At 61.0% G+C, this 17509-nt stretch overlaps 3 protein-coding genes across 4 annotated transcripts; all 3 read right to left on the bottom strand.

The window, feature by feature from the left end:
• Positions 1–617: 617 nt before the first annotated feature.
• Positions 618–6568, bottom strand: ABB37_06771 (putative mitochondrial hypothetical protein; the record flags this gene model as incomplete). The annotated part of the gene is made up of 1 exon (XM_015805162.1): positions 618–6568. The coding sequence occupies exon 1, from the start codon at positions 6045–6047 to the stop codon at positions 618–620; it is 5430 nt and encodes a 1809-aa protein (XP_015656455.1). The 5' UTR covers positions 6048–6568.
• Positions 6569–7145: 577 nt separating this feature from the next.
• Positions 7146–14222, bottom strand: ABB37_06772 (hypothetical protein; the record flags this gene model as incomplete). The annotated part of the gene is made up of 1 exon (XM_015805163.1): positions 7146–14222. The coding sequence occupies one exon, from the start codon at positions 14220–14222 to the stop codon at positions 7146–7148; it is 7077 nt and encodes a 2358-aa protein (XP_015656456.1).
• A 2245-nt stretch (positions 14223–16467) lies between these two features.
• Positions 16468–16981, bottom strand: ABB37_06773 (hypothetical protein; the record flags this gene model as incomplete). 2 transcript variants are annotated; one of them, XM_015805165.1, is made up of 1 exon in its annotated part: positions 16468–16981. In XM_015805165.1, exon 1 carries the CDS (start codon positions 16930–16932, stop codon positions 16468–16470), a length of 465 nt encoding a protein of 154 aa, XP_015656458.1. In that variant the 5' UTR covers positions 16933–16981. The 2 variants fall into 2 exon arrangements, with proteins under 2 accessions (XP_015656458.1, XP_015656457.1); XM_015805164.1 differs by having other exon boundaries at positions 16468–16968.
• Between the last annotated feature and the right edge of the window lie 528 nt (positions 16982–17509).

The following is a 17509-nucleotide window of genomic DNA, read 5'->3' on the forward strand; positions in this document are numbered from 1 at the left end:
ACCCCAAGGTGCATCAGAAACTGAAGTTGCTTCCAACTCCTCACCGTTGTGCGCACCCCCCTCCCCCTTTCCAAAAAGCAAGAGAGCAAGAATTTCGTCACGTTGAGGGACCACAGCAGCAGCAGCAGCAGTGCAGGACACGAAGCGTCTTCGTGGCCAAAGACCGCCCTTCCAGTCTTTTCATATATGTTTCGTTGTTGTGGTGAAACCTGTATTTTCATTTTCGCGTGTGTAAACAAAAAACAAACCACAAACCACAAACGAGAGGCTTAACAAACCTCTTCGTGTCCACCAAACCATCGCACTAACACCACCACCAGCGAAAAAAGAAATAAAACATCAATAAAAACTCCCCCCATAGAAGCACCACGTCGTTGCACCTCTGTGTATGCGGCACCTTGACAGAAGAGAATAAAAAAGTGCCGTCCGCGTTCACGCGCGCACAGACGATTCGGTGCACTCACAAGGTTTACCATCTCAACACTTCTTCCAGCAACACCAAGACAAAGAAGAGGCGGCAAGAGAGCTTTCATCGCCGCTGCCGTCAGGCACCACGTCGCCTCTTTTTTTCTTTAACTATAAGAAAGCTCCATTTTCCACCCACGTCATTGCGGTCCTCACTTGCTGCCCGGCCGTCCTCCGTTGCTGCCGCGTGGGCGGCTGCCGCCGCCACCGCCGCGGTTGTTGGACCGACCGCTCGACGAGCTGCTTCCGCCCTTCGCGCCGCCCTTCAGTGCCCCGAGCAGGGACTTCACGTCGCTCGACGTGGAGGTGCGAGGCGCTCCACCAGCACCGCCGCGACGCGCAGCAGACGGTGAGGAGGGCGACGGGCTGCGGTCACTCGAACCCACACCGGCACCGTCGGCTGCCTTCGACGCCGCTGCCGTTGCCGCGACGGGCCGTCGGCCGATGGCATTCGCCAAGATGTAATCGCTCGTGCCGCCGCGTGGAGTGGCGCTGCCGCCAGGCCCGTCGCCGCCGCTCTGCTGCGGTGGGCGGCGGCCCACGGCGCTGGACGAGGCCCGACCACCACCCATCAAGCTTGCCTCCTCTACGCTGCGGCCCTCTAGGACATTGCGCCAGTAGCGCTCCGCGTTGCGGCGGAATTCCTGCTCTATCGTCGTCGACGCCTCGCTCTCGAGCGCACGCGCGAGACCGAAGTTCGCTGCCTGCGCCTCCGCACGCGCCAGCGGGACCGTCTCGGCGTAGTCCTTTATTACCTTTTCGTAGAAGCTAAGCATCGGGGCGACACGGTAGAAGAAGCGGTTGAAGCTCGCAATGAGGCCCGGGTACTGGTGGCCGCCGCTCTCCTTCAGCAGGTGGGACAGCGCGGGATTGCTCGTGATGTCCTTGAAGGCGGGAGACGAGCGCAGGGCTCTGCTCAGCCCTTGGTCATCCGCCGAGGTCACGTACACCACGTCCTTCTCGCGGTGGGTGCGGTAGGTGAGCGACTTGCTGTTCGCCGCAATGAAGCCGGTCACCGGGGCACGCGTCGGACCGGCCTGGACACCGTAGCGGCGGAACTGATCGGCCGTCTCGATGGACTCCACAAGCGTGCTCTCAAACTGGAACGGACCGAGGTGTGGGGGGAGGAGGCGAATCTGCGTGTACTGCCCCGTCGCCCCGCCCCCGTCCAGCCGCCGTTCGTCGTCCCTTTCAAAGTACTCCACCGCGCTCGTCAGCTGCTCCGGACGGTTCGACATGTTCGCCAGAAACTTCACGAACGCCTCGATGGCCACGGTGATGTTCGGCACGAACTTGCCAGCCGTGTAGTCGTCAAACTTCTCCTGCACCTTCTTAAAGTTGTGCTCGTACACGGGCAAGAAGGCGTTCATGAACTCCTGTTGGAGCGTGGGGTTGGCCTTGTTTTGCCGAATGGCGTAGAAGACGTCCGCCGCGAGGCCGTCGCGACTCCACGCCAGCTCCTCCAGCACCTCCACCACCATCTTCTCCGAGCTGCCACCACCACTGCCGCCACCGCCGCCGCTGCCGCCACGCTGGCGGGAGCTGTCGAGTAGGTGCTGCTGCACACTGCTGCTCAGGCCGTGACCACCGCGTTGCTGCTGCGGCGAAGCGCCGGTGCTGCCGCTGGAACTCGGCCCTGCCCAGCTGAGGATCAGCGACACCGGCACCGCAAAGTCATGAATACCGTCCAGCGGCTCCTTCTCCGGACACTGCGCGAGCCCGCGGGTGACGAGGGCGATGTTGTCCGCCGTGACGCGCATTTTGGCGAGCAGTCGCGCTAGTTCCTGCACCCGCACCAGCGTTGTCACGTTGCCGCTCGCCCGCTCAAGGCCGCGGTTGTTCTTCGCCGTGCGCTCGCTGATGACCGAGTCGGGGATGCCGCGGCCGACGATGCGGGCGAGGTCCGTCTGGAAGCGCTGCATGATGTCTTGCTGAATGAACTCCGTGTAGTTGTTGTCGGTCGGGCCGACGACGGAGCCGCTGCCGCTGCTGGCGCGCTGCACGAGGCCGACGATGTAGGGCTCATCACTGTCGCCGTGGTGGAACTGAGCGGCGTGGGCGAGCGCAAAGGCGTTGCGGTCCACGTCCGCCCAGATGTTGCCGTCGTGTGTTGTGGCGGCCCGGTCGGAGACGACAGACGGCACCGCGAGTCGAGGCACACCCACTGGAAGGCCGCTGTTGAACAGCTCCAGCTCGTCCTTCAAGTAGCGCTGCAGCACGTTGCGGAGCAGCAGCGATGGCGTGCGACCTTTTGTGCGCCACTCTTCCACCGAGAGCAGCAGGTGGCGTACGCTGGCGTCTGACTCACCGCACTGCTGCGCCGCCCAGGACTGAATATCTTGGTTGCCCAGCTTCTCATGAAAGAGCCGGACCAGCACGTTGCCGAGCCCGAGCGTCTGCACGCGCTGCTGCTCCGTGTCGAGGGTGTTAAAATGGGAGCTGTCGTGCTGCGGTGAGTGTCCGTGTGGGCCTAAGCCGAAGCCCTTGGCGTAGTCGGCCGCAATTTCACTGATGCGCTCGCCGATGCCGTAGGTTGTGCCGAACGGGGGCTTCTTGCCACCGAAGGGCAGCCGCGAGCTCTCGATGATGCGGCGCTCGCTCGAGTCGAGGAAGGCACGCTGCTCGCGGTTGTGCTGCTCCCAGCCGTACTCCAGCGGCGACCACCACGACTCATTCAGTCGGAGGGACTGCGTTTCTGTCGCGGACTTGGTGAAGTTGCCGGGGCGACGCCCGCTGATGTCCCGCAGGGCCTGCTCAATGGCGCCGACTTCCGCGTCGGAGATCGTCTCCGCCTCCCCCCAGCCGCGCTCCAACTCCTCGCGGTCCACCGTGGGCAGACCCGACACTCGCTGGTGCTCCCACTTACCCATAAACCGCACCGAGCGCTCGTGCCTCTCTGGGATAACGGCGAAGGCCTGCGGGTTCGTGAAGAACTGCCGGGCCAGCAGCCGGTCCTTGTACTCCTTCGTTTGGAAGTCGTCCTGTGTGGTGTGCTGTGCGTAGCCGAACTTCTTCACCTTGGGCGTGTACTTGCCTTGGATGAGCGACGCCCATTGCTCACGTTGAAAAGGGGCCTGCTCCAGCTCCTTCAGGCGCTCGTCTACAAAGTCGTTCCGGAACGGCGTGCGCCACGACGGCGGCTCCTGCAGCAGCAGCGGTGGCTGTGGAGCGCCACTTCCATCGTTGTTCGACACGGCGCGCAGTTGGTATAGCTGCTTTACCACCTCCGGCGTGCCCAGCGGCGTCGCCACGCTGCGGTCCAGCTCGGAGCTGCCACCCGGCAGAAGGTGCCACTGCACGTACAAGCAGCCCTGGCGCACCCCCACCACCTGCCCCAGCTGCTCCTCGGTCAGACCCCGCTGGGCATCGAGCACCGTCACGGGGGCCAGCAGCCCGGTGGATTCCACCTTCGCGTAGCTCGAGAGCACGGCGAGGCAGTCAGTGCCAAGGGCGAGCAGGCCGCTGCTGGCCTGTGAGGCCGCGTCGCGGGGCATAGCGTACAGCGCCCACTCCGCCCCCGCGCCGCTCTTGTCGACGCCGACGATGACCACCTCAAAAGCGGCCGGGCCACCACCATCGCTGCTATCGGTGCTACTCTCGTGTGGGGTGAGACGCACCACCTCGCCCGATTGAAAGCCACCGAAGACGGCGCAGGCCGCGGGCGTGGTGTCCAGCATCATGGAGACGTTGCGGTTGGGGTCCGTGTAGGGCACGGCGGCCGGATTCGGGTACACCTTCGTGCGGACAAGACACATCTCACCGCTGCGCGTCACGCCAAACGGCTTTAGTGCCTCCGCGGACGTCTCAAAGACGCGGTACCAGTCCTTATCTGGAAACACACACCATCCTGCCGGAGAGGAAGCGTTGACGCCGTACTTGCGCACCATGGTCGCCTCCGCCGATTGGCGCTCCCCTTCCAGCTGCGCACGTCGGGTGCCGCGGCTGGCGATGCGCTCCTTTAAGTACAGCATCTCGCGCCACTCCTCACTTGTGTACGCCTCCTGCGGCAGACCGGTGGCGAGAAACGACTTCTCGATGCCCTCCTTCACCGCCCGCCAGTTCGTCACCTGTTTCGTCTGCGGGTCGATCTTGTAGGGCACGATGGCGGACGTGTCCAGCTTCCACGCCGCCGGTGGCACCCGCACGACGCCCTCCTCTCTCTGTTGACGGCGGTACTTGTTCATCTCCATATCCAGTCGCATCTGCAGTGGCGAGTGCGGAACGCTCTGCGCCTCGCCGGTGTACTTGGCTGCCTTGCTTTCCAAGGTGTGGGCGTTGGTGAGGAGGTGCTGGTGCGCCGTGCTGTCGAGCAGTGTGTCGACCGCCTGCTGCATCGCCGGGGTGATCTGAATTGCACCCAGCAGGTACTCCTTCGAGCCGCGGATGGCGTGGAGGAAGTCCACCAGCTTGGCGCGATGCTTCGTCTTGACGTACACCGAGACGAGGGCCTCCACCTGGCGTTGGGTGTGCGATGAAGTGCCAAAAAACGGGTCCTCCGTCGCGCGGTACCACAGCGCCTCTGCGCGGCGCATCACCACGTCGTACCATTCCCTCCCCCATTGCTGATGTGGTGCCCAGCGGCCGCGGTGCTTGCGGAAGGGCGTGTTCGGGTCCCCCTCGCCACAGTAGTGCGTCGTCGCATACGGCAGGCTGCACCGCGGGCAGTAGTCTTCATGGACGTAGTTCGCCTCCATCTCGATAAAGATCGCAAAGAGGTCGTCGAGCTGCCGGGGACGCACCTTGGCGAACTGGTCGAGCAGGTAGGCGTCCTGGAAGTCAAAGCTGCTCAGGGCGTCGTGGAAGGCGACGAAGAACTCGTGCACGTGACGCGTGTGCCGCGAGCGGAAGGCGCCGATGTCACCCACCGCGTCGTAGTGCTGCTGCACTAAGAAAGCAAGTCTCTCAAACCACGCCTTGCAGTGCTCGACGGACTTAATGTCGCGCACCTCCACCAACTCCGGCCCGAGCACCGCGGTTGTCAGTGCCGAAGTCGGGTCTGCCAGCGCGTTGCCGTGGGCGGCGTTGCGGTAGAGCGTGCGGTTCCACTGCGGCTCGTAGTGCAGGTTCGTGATGGCGGGCCGCGGCACTCCCTTGTAACGCTGATCGGTGTTGAGCTCGTAGGCGGAGTCGCCTTGCCGACCGCCGGCTTGATCGGCTTCAAAGCCGTGCGGGCGACCGAGCAGGGTGTGCAGGTCGCGCTGCCCAAAAACGTAGCTGCGGAAGAAGCGATTCGTGCTGGCGTCGGTGTCGGTCTCCCACAGATGCATGTGCTTCGTGTAGATGGGCGTAATGTGCGGCAGGCCACGCCGCGCCTTTCCGATGTTGTGCTCATTGCTGAAAAGGCCGTAGCGCTTCTCGTGGATGAAGAAGGGTTGACGCATCTCATTGTGCTGCCGCTTCGTGGCGTACTTGAAGGAGTAACGGCGCTGTTCATGCAGCGAAGATCGGACGTGGTGGCCGCGGGAGAGGAACACGACATCCGTGCCGAGAAGACCACTGCCACCTGCGATGGCGGCCGCCGCCGTGCAGCACGCAGCGTGCGAACGCATCGAGTGCGCGTGGTGCACCGGTGCTCGCAGCATTTTTTCTTACTTGCTTGTTTTTGGTGTATGTGAGTGTGCGCTGTTGTTGCACGTGCTACTCCGGCGAAAAAAAAAAACGGGGGGGGGGGAGGGAGGAGGTAAACAACGATTTCCGTTTGCAGCGGACGCCGCAGGGGTGAAGGGGCGAAGTCGCAGGCCCGCTCTCTTCCTAAACAATGTGTGTGTGTGCGTGACTACTACTACTGCCTCTATCTTTTTTTTGGTATAATATGTCCTACAACGACGTTACCCAGCCAAGAAGAAAGGACGTGGTGGAAATGGAGAGCGTGCGCAGGAGAATGCGCCAGTTGTGTGGCGGAGAACGAAAAGGATTGCTCGCCCCCCACACTTCCACCTGGTGACCGCTGACGGCTCTGTGAAGAAGATAAACGGAAGAAAGAAAGAAGAACACCGCCGTGTACGTCCACACTGACAAAAGGAACTCTCTTCCCCGGTCGCCAAATCAAATCCACGAGAGAGAGAACGCACGCGCATACACACACGCGTACACACAGGCAAACTAACAGACGTGATGAACGGGTGAAAGCATAGCGACAGCGAAGTAGCGGTTGTGAAGCAGAGATCGAGGAGGAGGAGAAGTTCGGGGGTGGGGGTGGCGCATCACTTGGTAGAAACCACACCAACACTTTTGTGTGTATTGCTGACTGGTCTTCCCTTAACTGCCGCTCAATGCGGCTTTGCAGACGCCCACACTCATCCATAAGGCTACGGAAGGGGGGGGGGGGGGGGACGCTCGCGGGATACGGAAACGGTCGCCTCACAGTTGCCGCAAACCACGCCTCCTTAGTAAGTTACATTCTTTTTTAAAGTTTTAGCCATCCACTTGAGAGTTGGAAGCGTATGGCGCTGTTCGTCGCCCATTTAACACGCAAGAAAGAGAGAGAGAAGAAAAACTATCTCTTCAAAAAAATAAATACACTATTCGATTCGGAATGAATTGTACCGAGAACGCGGTGCACGTAGGTATGGCGTTCCACGCCCAACTGACGTTGCTATCGGCCGGATAACACACAAGCATGTATCCGTAAAACACGCACCTCACTTCCCTCTCCCCCTGCCCCTTTTTAATCGCTTCACTCAGTTCAGCGAGACGCTGATGCGCTTGCCGTACGCGTTCGTCGTCTTGTCCTCGCTGTACCGCGCAAGCCACTGCTCGAGGTGATCGGACAAGAACCCAAAAAACTTCTTGGTCGTGTTGCGCTGCAGCGCGTCCTTCTTGATTGCCTCCTCCCCACCACAGTACGGCTTCTCCATTACGGAGCTCTCGTCGTGACCGTTGCTGCCGCCATTACCACCACCGCTAGGCGTATGGCTCCGCGCCGACCGGTGTGCCTCGTCCATCACGCGCTTGTAGTAGTAATTCGTGGCAACACACACCTCAAAGGTGGGGACGAGATCGAGCGCACCGGAGGCGTCCTCGAGGAGGCTATCCAGACCGTTGATTTGTGTGTCTCCTGTGGTGGACCTGCGGTTGGCGGCCGTCGTCCCAGCCCCGCCATTTGCATTCGCCGGCTCGCTGTCCCTACTGCGACGCCACGCCATGAGAACCGATCGCCGCTTCACTGGCGCGTGGGGAGCCATGGAGCTGTTGCCGCGGTGCTCGGTGCAGAGCTCCTCGATGGTGCGCAGGTAGTGGGCAATGGCGTCGTACAGGGCGTACGCCTCCGTGCCGCGGAACGGGCGGCCGACGAAGCGCACCGAGTCGCCGCCCACACCGGTGGTATTGGTGGCCACGTGCTCGTGCTCGTTCGCGTGCAGCGGGGTGGGGGGCGTTGAGTCGCCGCCGCTCCCGTCGTCGCCAATGTCCAGTTTTCTTTTGAGCAGCTTCTTCGTGGCCGCCACGGCAGATTGCCGCTTCGACTTCTTCGATTCCGGCGTCACGCCCCAGATCCAGATGCGGCGCAGCAGCACGTTGTAGCCGCCACGGCTCAGCACATCGAGCACCGTCGCCCCTGCGTCCCTCGGCCGGCCGCCCGCCGCGACCACCTCACTGCGGTACTTGGCGCGCAGGAAGTCACTGTAATAGTAAAGCACGCCCGCCAACACGCCTAGCGAACCGCCCGAGAAGGAAAAGGAAAGCCCCTCGCATTCCATGCCGACACGCTTCATGTCGTGCAGCATCGCTTTTGTAAAGCGCACGGGCTGCGGCGCGATGACGATGTCGTGGAGGCGGTGCGGGGCCGGCAACGGGGGCAGCGGGTCAATCGTGTACTTCGTCGTCCGCATCCCACAGACCTCGCGGCGCTTGTTCGCGTCACACATGTCTGCCGCGTCCACCATGTTGTTGTAGGTAGTCAGGAAGCCGGGAGGGCCGCAGACCATCCGCCCAAGGTCTCCGCCGTCGTAGCCCGAGGAGCAGAACAGGCTTTCTCGCGAGCTCGTTAGCAGTGACATGAGCAGCGGCACCCAGTCCGTGTGGATCTCCTTCACCGGCACCTCCTCCGGGTACTGGCGCAGCATCTTCATGGTGATGAGACACAGTCCGACCTGATCGGGGCGGGTGTGTGGCAGGAAGACGGCGCCGAGTTGAATAAACTCTTCCAACCGCTCCAGCAATTCACTGCGGGCAACGGAGGCGAGGTGTGACATCTCGTCCAGCTCAGATTTGAGCGCACGCAGCTCGCGGTCTGCCAACTGCCACTCCAACTCTCGCTCATCAGCCTCGTTGTCGCGAGTGGCATCCTCGCCGTCGCTCTTGCTGTGGCTGCCGTCCTCCTCATCGCTGCTTCCCGGCTCGCTGCGGTTGCAGGCGCGTGCCGCCGGCAGCAGTTGCGAGGAAATCGCCGGTGAACCAGGAGCACCTTCACGCTTGCTGTAGGTGTGGGTGGACGTGCCACTGCCTTTCTCCTCCTGTGTCGGACTCTGCGGCGATTTTCCTGGATGTCCCGGCTCTGGCTGCCCCTTCTCTTGCGGCTCCTTCACCTTCGACGCGCTCCTTGTCGGTGACGCCACCACCGCCGTCGTGTCGACGCGCGCTGTGCTGTCGCTCACACTGAGGAAGCTGTTGTCGCTGTTGTTGTTGTGGTGCATCGCGGCAGTGGCCGTTTCGCGCAGGATCTTCACGTGATCGAAGCTGCCGCCGTTCACACCGTGCGCCGCCTCCAGCAGCGGATCATCGCCCGGTGCGTGTATGGCCGGGAAGCTTCCCGTGTTGACGGACGGCGCCGCCAAACTGGCGTTGCTCACCGCCGCAGGTCCCTTCACGTTCTCTCTCAACATCAGTGCCGCCGCCGCCGCTGCTAAGGCCTGGCTGTTCGCGGCGGTGAAGCTGCTGCCGGTGCCGCCGTCTCGATTCGTTGGATCGTCGTAGAGCAAAAACTCGGTGATGGTGGTGGGCACCGTGTTCGCCGGGGGCCGCGCGTGACTGGCGGTGGTGTCCGTCTCCATCGTGCCGGTGGTCTTGGCGTCTGCGCTGGGTGCGCCAAAGCTGCCAGCTGGCGACGCCGCCTTGAGCTGCGGGTGCGTGAGGGCAGTAGCGCTCTCCGTGAGCGCGACGGAGGGGTGCAGGGAGAAGTTCTTCGGCGACGAGCTGGCAGGATTCTGCGGCTTTTTTTGCTGCCGTTGCTGCGCGAGTTGCGTGCTTACGTCGACACAGTACGGCATGTCAAAGGGCGGCTGTGCGGGGATCAGCTTCGGGGAGAGAGACGCGGCGGAGTGATTGGACCCCGCTGTGTCTACTGCAGGAGTAAAAGCGGAGGAGGGCGCCGTTGGCGTTGCCGCTACCTTGGCCGTGCCGCCTTGAGCGGTGGCCGGGTGGGTGTTGTGAGAGTTGGCCGTAATGGTGGAATGCTTTCCAGACGCCAACTTCCGCGGATGCGGCGACAGAGGGTCATCCGTGATGGCGCTGCCGTGGTCCTCGGCTGCGACGCCCTCCGACGTGGGTGACTTGAGCACGTCGGGCAGCTGCCGTGTCTGGCAGGACGCAATCATTGCTTCAATCTCCGGCGACAGCACCGCGCGCACCTCTGGCTCTAGTGGCCCGCAGTAGTACGATTGGTAGCCCAGGGCACGGGTTGGCTGAGGCAGCGGTGCCTGCAGGGCAGAAAAGGAGACGTTGACGAGCGCAGAGGAGGTCGCCACTGGGTCCAAGAAGGGGTCGCCGGGGAGCTGTGAGGCAAAGGAGGCGGCGACGTCGTCCATGTTCATCGCGGTGCCCTCCCCTTCCGGCACCCCAGCGGACGGGATGTGGAAGCTGAAGTTGCCCTGGGCGAGCTGCTTGCCCGAGGCGACGTTGAGGGCGAGCGCCGTCGCCGCCAGCGGCGTCTGCATCACCCGCAGCGACGCCGCAATGCCCTCGTAGCGCTGCAAGTAGAGGCAGATGGGGCGCGCCTTTATGGGCATGGCGAAGAGGTTCAGCACCCACCGCTTGATGCCCTGCACGAGCTCCGACACGGGGCAGCCGTCCATGAGAGAGACCACACCCAGGTACTTAATGCCACCGATTTGCCGGAAGGTGCCGCGGAGGTAGAAGTCATCCGCCATCTGCGGATCGGCCCAGCGCAAGCGGTCCTCGCGCGTGGTGACGCCGTGGTGGTTTTGGTGCTGGTGCTGGTGGTGGTGGTGGCCTCTGCCGTCGTGTCCGCTGTTGCCTGTCGCCAGCTCGCTTTCACTGCCGCCGCTCGCGCGGCGTCGACGGTGACGACGGCGGCCCCACGAGGAGCGCCACCACTGACCGATTTTGTTTGTGTGACTCGAGCGGATTCTGCCGTGCGCGGAGCCGCCGCCGTACTCGCCCCCACCGGCGCTGCTGCCCCTCCCCTCCGTCGCCGTGCTGTGGCGCCTCTCGGAGCTGAAGCGGGAGTGCCGGTTGCCGGCATTTCTGTCGTTGTCGCTGTCGCTGTTCGTGCTGAGGTTGCTGTCGGTGCTGTCGAAGTCGTTGGCGGCCGCGTCCTCCATCGCCTCATTTAACTCCTCCGCCCCGCCCCCACCGTAGTCCGCGCCGAGGCCGCCTTCTTCGACTCCGGCGTTCTCCGCCCGAACCGGCTCCGTCACACTGCTGCGCGTGGCGCGGAGACGGGTCTGCCGCGCGTTGGCGGTCGACGAGGGCAGGTACGGCAGTGTCGGTGGCGTGCGTCGCACCGTCGCGCTGAGGTGCTGCGGGGTGTGGCTCGACCCCGCCATCGTGGCGGAGCCGGCCGCCGCTGCGGCGGCATCCGTGTGGGTGGTGCTGAAGAGATAGCCGACCTCACTTGCGACGGAGGCGCGGTGCTGGCGGTGACGGCGGTCCGCCATGCGTGTGGCGGCGAGCACGACGTGCAGACCCTGTCGGCGCAGCTTGTGCCAAATGCGGCTCTTTACCCTGCGCAGCTTCTCTGCACGGGCGCGGTGGGCGGCGGAGTGGTGTATGTGCCGGAAGACGGCCGAGACGGAGAGATCTACGTTGCCGCTGCCGCCGCCGTCCCCGTCGTTGTTCTCCGCGCCGTCGCCGTTTTCGCCCTGCTGCGCCGCCCTGCCGACGCGCATCAGCTCCCCAATCCACGCTGCGTCCTCTTCGTCGTCGATCTTATCGCGGTACTCGATGACCATCACACCGCCGTAGCGGACGCCGGTGATGCAGCCGACGCCGTAGGCCTGTCGCGACTGCGCGCTGCCCAGGTTCAGCGAGACCGCCTTGTGCCGTGTGAGGGCGGTGTGGAAGGTGGTGGAGACGAGGGAGCACTCGTACATGGGCACGGCGACGATGACGTACGCGTACGGCAGCCATGTCGAATTCAGCGTGTCCGCCTCCATCGCCTCTCGTGCGTAGCGGCCGGCGTGGCGCAGCGGGGGCGGCATCGCCGGGCCGTTGTTCGACGACCCCAACATCGGCGATGGCGGCACGCTGGAGGAGCGGGGACGCATCCGCGAGGGCGTGCGCTGGGGGGAGACGGTGACACTTCGGCTCGCCTGCAGGCGAACGGGCGTCGTGTCGAGGGGCTCCCTTAGCATCCCGTCGCCCAGCGGCGTCGGCGTCGGCGTCGGTCGCTGCTTGGCACCGGCTCCGGCGATAGTGCTGTTCATCGCGTCCTCCTCATGCGGCTTCTCCACCGCTTCGTTCTCATGGTCTGTTCTCATTGGCTCTCTTGAAGGTGTTGGCGTGTCGGACAGGCTTGCATTTGCCGTCCCGTTCCAGTTTTTTTCTAAAGAAGCCGCCGCCGGGCCGATATTTGCGGACGACGACGATTTCGTAGGCACGGTGGGGCGGTCTAGCACGGCATCGGGTCCGTCGGAGCGAGCCTCGTGAACCGCCTCCCCGCCGTCGCCCTCGCTGTCTGCCGCCTGTGGCAACGGCGAGCTCAGGGGGTCGTGGTACACAGCCGTCTCCGAGGGCCTAAACGAGAACTTATCCGTGGGCGGCACGCGTTCCTCGCCGCCGTCCGCCGCCTTCATCTCCACCGATGCCGAATTCGGCGACGCCTCGTCTTGAGTTGGGGAGGCCGTGGCACCGCTGACCCGATTTGTGGTGTCGTTCGCGTTGACGCCGCTACTCCCTCCCTCCCTGTCCGTCTCATCGACCCCAGACGCGCTCGTGTGGTCACCACATCGCCGCTGCCTCGACTGCCTGCTGCCGCTGCGTGGAGCTGACGACGATCGAGTAGAGAAGCGCATGGCGTCCGTGGAGGCTGCCTTGGCGGCCCGCCGGCGCTGCTGTGCGGCGTAGCGCCGCAGTGACTTGCGCAGTCGCTCCTGCTCGTCTTGCAGACTAACATAGAGCCACCCGCCAAAGCATATTTCGGCGTTGGGCGGCAGGGCCTGCAGCTCCATCGCGGTGACACTGCCGATAATGACGGGGGGGCGGATAGCCGTCACGCCGGCGACGTCCCGGTCCTCAGCGGGGTAGTTGTTGAAGGAGCTTAGGGGGCTCTCCGTGGCCCAGGCATCGATCACTGCGCTCTGTTGCATCTCCGGACCGGAGGTGAAGCGCAGGTGCCGCGCCGGAACCGCACCGAGAGGCAGCGAGGGCAGCGGCAGCGATTTATCGAGGCTCGAACCGGGCAGTGGGAGGTTTGTGTTAGGGACGCTGCTGCCCACTGCTGTTGCGGGAGGCCGGTGGAGAGGATGCACCATGGGGGAGGGCACCATGTTCGGGACGAAGCTTGGAGACACCTGCGGCGTCAAAGGCGGCACCCTGCGCTCCTCCGCCTCGCCAGCTCGCATGATCCGTGAGTAGTCGCTGCTGCTGCCGCTTGGCTGGAAGTGGTGAGGCGGCTCGCTTGGTCCCCCACCCGGCCGTCCGATCATCGACGACGCGGCGTCGAACACCGCACTGCGTGACATAGCGGTGACCTGCATATCGTATAGCCGCTTCATGTTGGCCTCCGGTACAAGGGAAATGCGATGATAGAGGCGGTGCGCAGGGGCGCAGCGGAAGACCACGCCGCCGTACACCGACAAGCCATGCCGCTGCAGATACGGGTGATCGGCGTGCACGACGCGCTCCGACTCCATGCTGTCCTTCACCACGTTGCGCAGCGCCGCCGGGTCTGCGCTCTTCTTCACCTTTTCTGTCGTGGTCGCTCGCCCGGCCGCAGCGTGGGCGGCCGCAGCGTTTGCCGCCCCGTGATCGTCCTTGACACTAGCGACGCTGTTGTTGCTCACCCCATGCGCATGACCAGCGCTTTGCCGGACGGCGGTGGTCGTCGTGGTGGGAGGCGCCATCGCCGGATTACTCGCCGCTGCGAGCTGCCCTGGAAGTGTCGGTGATGCCACGCGACCTTCAGGAGAGGCGAGCATCTCTCTGCTTTGTTTGCTTTCCGGAGAGGGTGAGAACACGGAGATCGTGTTGGTGGAGAGCGTAGAGGGCTTGCCAACCGTAGAGGTAGAAGGGGAGTCGGTGAGGACGGACAAAGGGATAGAGGTCTTCCCGCCACCGCCACCCGCGTCGCCCCCGAAGCCTGGTGCGAGCCCCCCGGCCGGGGCGTCTGCCGCCTTCATTTGTGGATTTCCGGCGGCCGCTGCATCGGCGCGGGCCTTTTCATCCTTGTTCAGCGTGCGCACCGTGAAGCAGTGATTGTTGGTGTAGAGGGCCATCACGTTCTTGGACACACCCATCCATCGACTGGCCAAGTATTCCTCCGCCTCCTCTTCGCCAAGAGAGCTGTTCCAACACGCACCGAGGAAGTCGCGCTGGTAGGCGATTTGCTGCATATGCAGCTTCTGATTTGTGCAGCCCATCTCCTTCTGATATTACGCTATACCCTTGAAAAAAGGAAAAAAAAACACGTATTGCAGTTAACGAGGCATAAATTACGTGGAATGCCCGCGTACCCGCTTCGTGTGCTTGTTAGCACCTTGAAGTAGAATTTGCCACTCAACTCCTTTGGTCAACACAGCTGCTAGTACAACTCGCCACGTTGGTGCATGTTATTCTCTTCTTTTAGATATTAAAAAAGCTTCGGATTAAAAAATTCAATAGGCGATGCTGTTGGACAAGCGCCGCTCCATACACAAGAGAAACAAACAATTAAAGTCGCCCAGCTCAAATCGTTCTACGTAAACGAGAGGGAGAGAAGGGGGGAAAAATATATATATATATATATAAAGAAAACAAAGAAGACCAACTAGCCAAAATAAAAACAGAAGAAGAGGGAGAACAACGATCAGTCTTATCCGCAGAGGGCCACGAACCACCACTTTTTTGTGTTTGTTTCTATTACTTGTCAACAGAGAACAAGGTGCAGGCCGATTAAATAGCGCACGCTTCTTGCACGACAGTCAAGATAAAAAAGACAGAGTTATATTTTGAAGAAAACCCGGAAAAGGTCAACGCAATCAACGACGTGCTGAACGGTAATCAGCGGAAAGAAGGAAGATCAACGATTAAAGCGCGGCAGTTGATGAAGGCAAACGTACACACAAACACACGCACACACACACGCAAACCGAGACAAAAAGAGAGAGAGAGAGGGGAGGGAGAGATCAACTACGCCAAAGAGGAGGGAAAAACAAAGCGGTGCCGATGTGTCGCTGAAGACAGAAACAGGAAAAAACCGAAGGGAAAGTAACAGCAGAAGATAAAGAGGCAGACACAAGGTAACGCGGCGCGCCTCACACAAAAAAATATGACGGAGAATGTGAATAGCAGTAAAACAGAGAAGAAAGAAAACGAGAAGAAATTAGAGATTAGAAGAACTGCCTCTTTCCAAGTCGCCTAGCACTGAAAAACCACCAATAGAAAACAAAAGCACCAGCAACGAATAAGTAGGTAATAAAACTACGAAGGGTTTCTTCGCGACACTAAGACGGGAGAAACACGGATCTGCGGCTCAGAAAGTATGAAAAATGCTTGGCGGGACGCCGTAAGTCGACGGAGGGGGATATATATTGGTGAGGGAGCAAGCACACAAAGGAAAAGAGACAGAAATAGGCGGAAAAAGACGATGCAAGTCCCGTAGCCATAAGCCAGCTTGAAGGCAACCCCACGAGGAGATGTTTCCTTCTCAATAAGCGTATAATCGTAAGAAGAAAGGTAAAGATTTACGAAGCGCACAAGACCAGTTCATGCACTTTACGGCACAAGTGTAGCAGCTCGTTTTTCCGTAGAATTATTTCCATAAACGACACCAAACAAGCAAAAAAAGTCGACCACAGCAAAAAGCCTAGAGCGAAAAGGAAAGCTAGTGAAGAAAAGAAAAGAGAGTAGCGCACGAGAGCAGACGTGTCTCTTCTTCACACCTGTGGCCTTCCTTCTAGAGTTATATATATATATATGTGTGTGTGTGCGGTTGTTCTTCCTCTTTGTTTTTTTTTAATTCCGTTTACGGGGAAAACGGGTGGAGCGATGACAAACCTTCGCTCTCCTTGTGTGTGTGTGTGTGTGTTGCCGGAGGAGGGGGGGGGAGGGGGAGAGCTCAAAATATTGATTGAATGAGACGCCCCGTCAACGTCGTATGATGAGGTGGTGGAGGAAAGAAGGTAATATATAAAGATGGCATAGAAGAGGTATTAGACGAAAGGAAAGGCACGGGAAATAGAGAGAGGTGCACACGAGTACCGAAGCTTTTTCCGTTACTGTGAGTGTCTTTCAGGAGGAAAAGAAAGCATCGCAACCCTCCCTCACACACACACGCAGACACACTCACACGTCTTAAAAGGTGCTTGCTAAGAAGTACATTCATTTAGCGCTGATTTGGATAGGCGGGCAACAGTTACGTACCCAACGCTGGGAAGGCCCCTTGATGGTGGTTCTTCTTTTTCTTCAAAAACTTCTCGTGGTGGCGCGAAATTGCGTGTCAGCTAGCGACCGCAGAAAGCGGTGATTGCGTTTCTCAGCCATCTCCACTTATCTCCTCGGCCCAACGGCATCTGTAAAAGGACTAAGGCAAACTCACCACACACACACACACACACGCACACACACATGCGCCATCAGTCGACGGCAGGCAACCGCCGTTGTTTTCTATCTTCTGCATTCCTTTTTTTACTCGGAAGGTCGCACCTGCCGCGCAGCCGCCTCGACTTCACCGACGCTCGTCCCGCCGTCTTTGCCCTCCCAAATAAAGTCTAAAAAGCGAATACACGCGCCACGGATCACCATCCCCTGAATGCACCGCAGCGCAATCGGACCGGGCTCGACGGTGTCCACAAAGGCTGCTGCTGTTGCGGCGGCGGCTGCAGCGACGACGGAGTTGGCAGCCGCAGAGCTACTCGCAGAACTGCCGTGATGGACATCGCTTTCCGCGGCGGTGCTGGAGCGACGACGGAGGCGCCGGCGCACGGCGGTGGAGGTGATGGCGTCCACCTTGACGTTCATCGTCGCCGCGTCCATCTCCAAGAGCCGCCCGACGACGAGGGTGCCGTTGGTGAGCTCGACGCGAACGAGGGCGTGCAGGGCGGGACCACTCGCCAGCGCGCCTGGCAGCGTCACGGCGGCTGTAGAGCTCATCGAAGCGAATAGCGTGTACGTGAGTGTGTGTCCTTCTTTTGACGTTGGCTTGTGTGAGGCAGCAGGATGAAAGGAAGGAGAGAGAGAATGAGTGTAGGAAGTACCGTAGGAGAAGTCTGGGAAGAAAGCATGCGATGCACGTGCGGCTACGCGGTGACGGCGAAATCCACGCGCCCCACCTCAAATGCCGCGCATTAACCTTCTATTCCGTTCTACATGAAGGTGGCAGTGCCTCGAGCGGAGCGCCAGATGAGGAGTTTACTAAGGAAAAAGAAAAGCTGCATCTACACCGCCGAATGGGGGCACTCGGTTAACTTCGGCGAGTTCCGTTGTTGCGCGCCTGCCATGCCGAAGAGCGCTCCTCTTACCTTAAAAACAAAGAAGACAATTAGAGTAACGTAGGTGAGCGTGATGCAATCAACGCGATTAATCATCATCAGCTATACATATAGGCGTGCGTCCACAACGAAATAACATCGGAAAGAAAACCCGTAGTCAAGGACAGATGTTCCATTAGAAACCACACAGACACACACCACATAAAGAGCACCGTGTAATGTACATGAAAGCTGCTATT

This window comes from Leptomonas pyrrhocoris, assembly GCF_001293395.1.
Source record: "Leptomonas pyrrhocoris isolate H10 chromosome Unknown, whole genome shotgun sequence".
Classification (NCBI taxonomy): Eukaryota; Euglenozoa; class Kinetoplastea; order Trypanosomatida; family Trypanosomatidae; genus Leptomonas; species Leptomonas pyrrhocoris.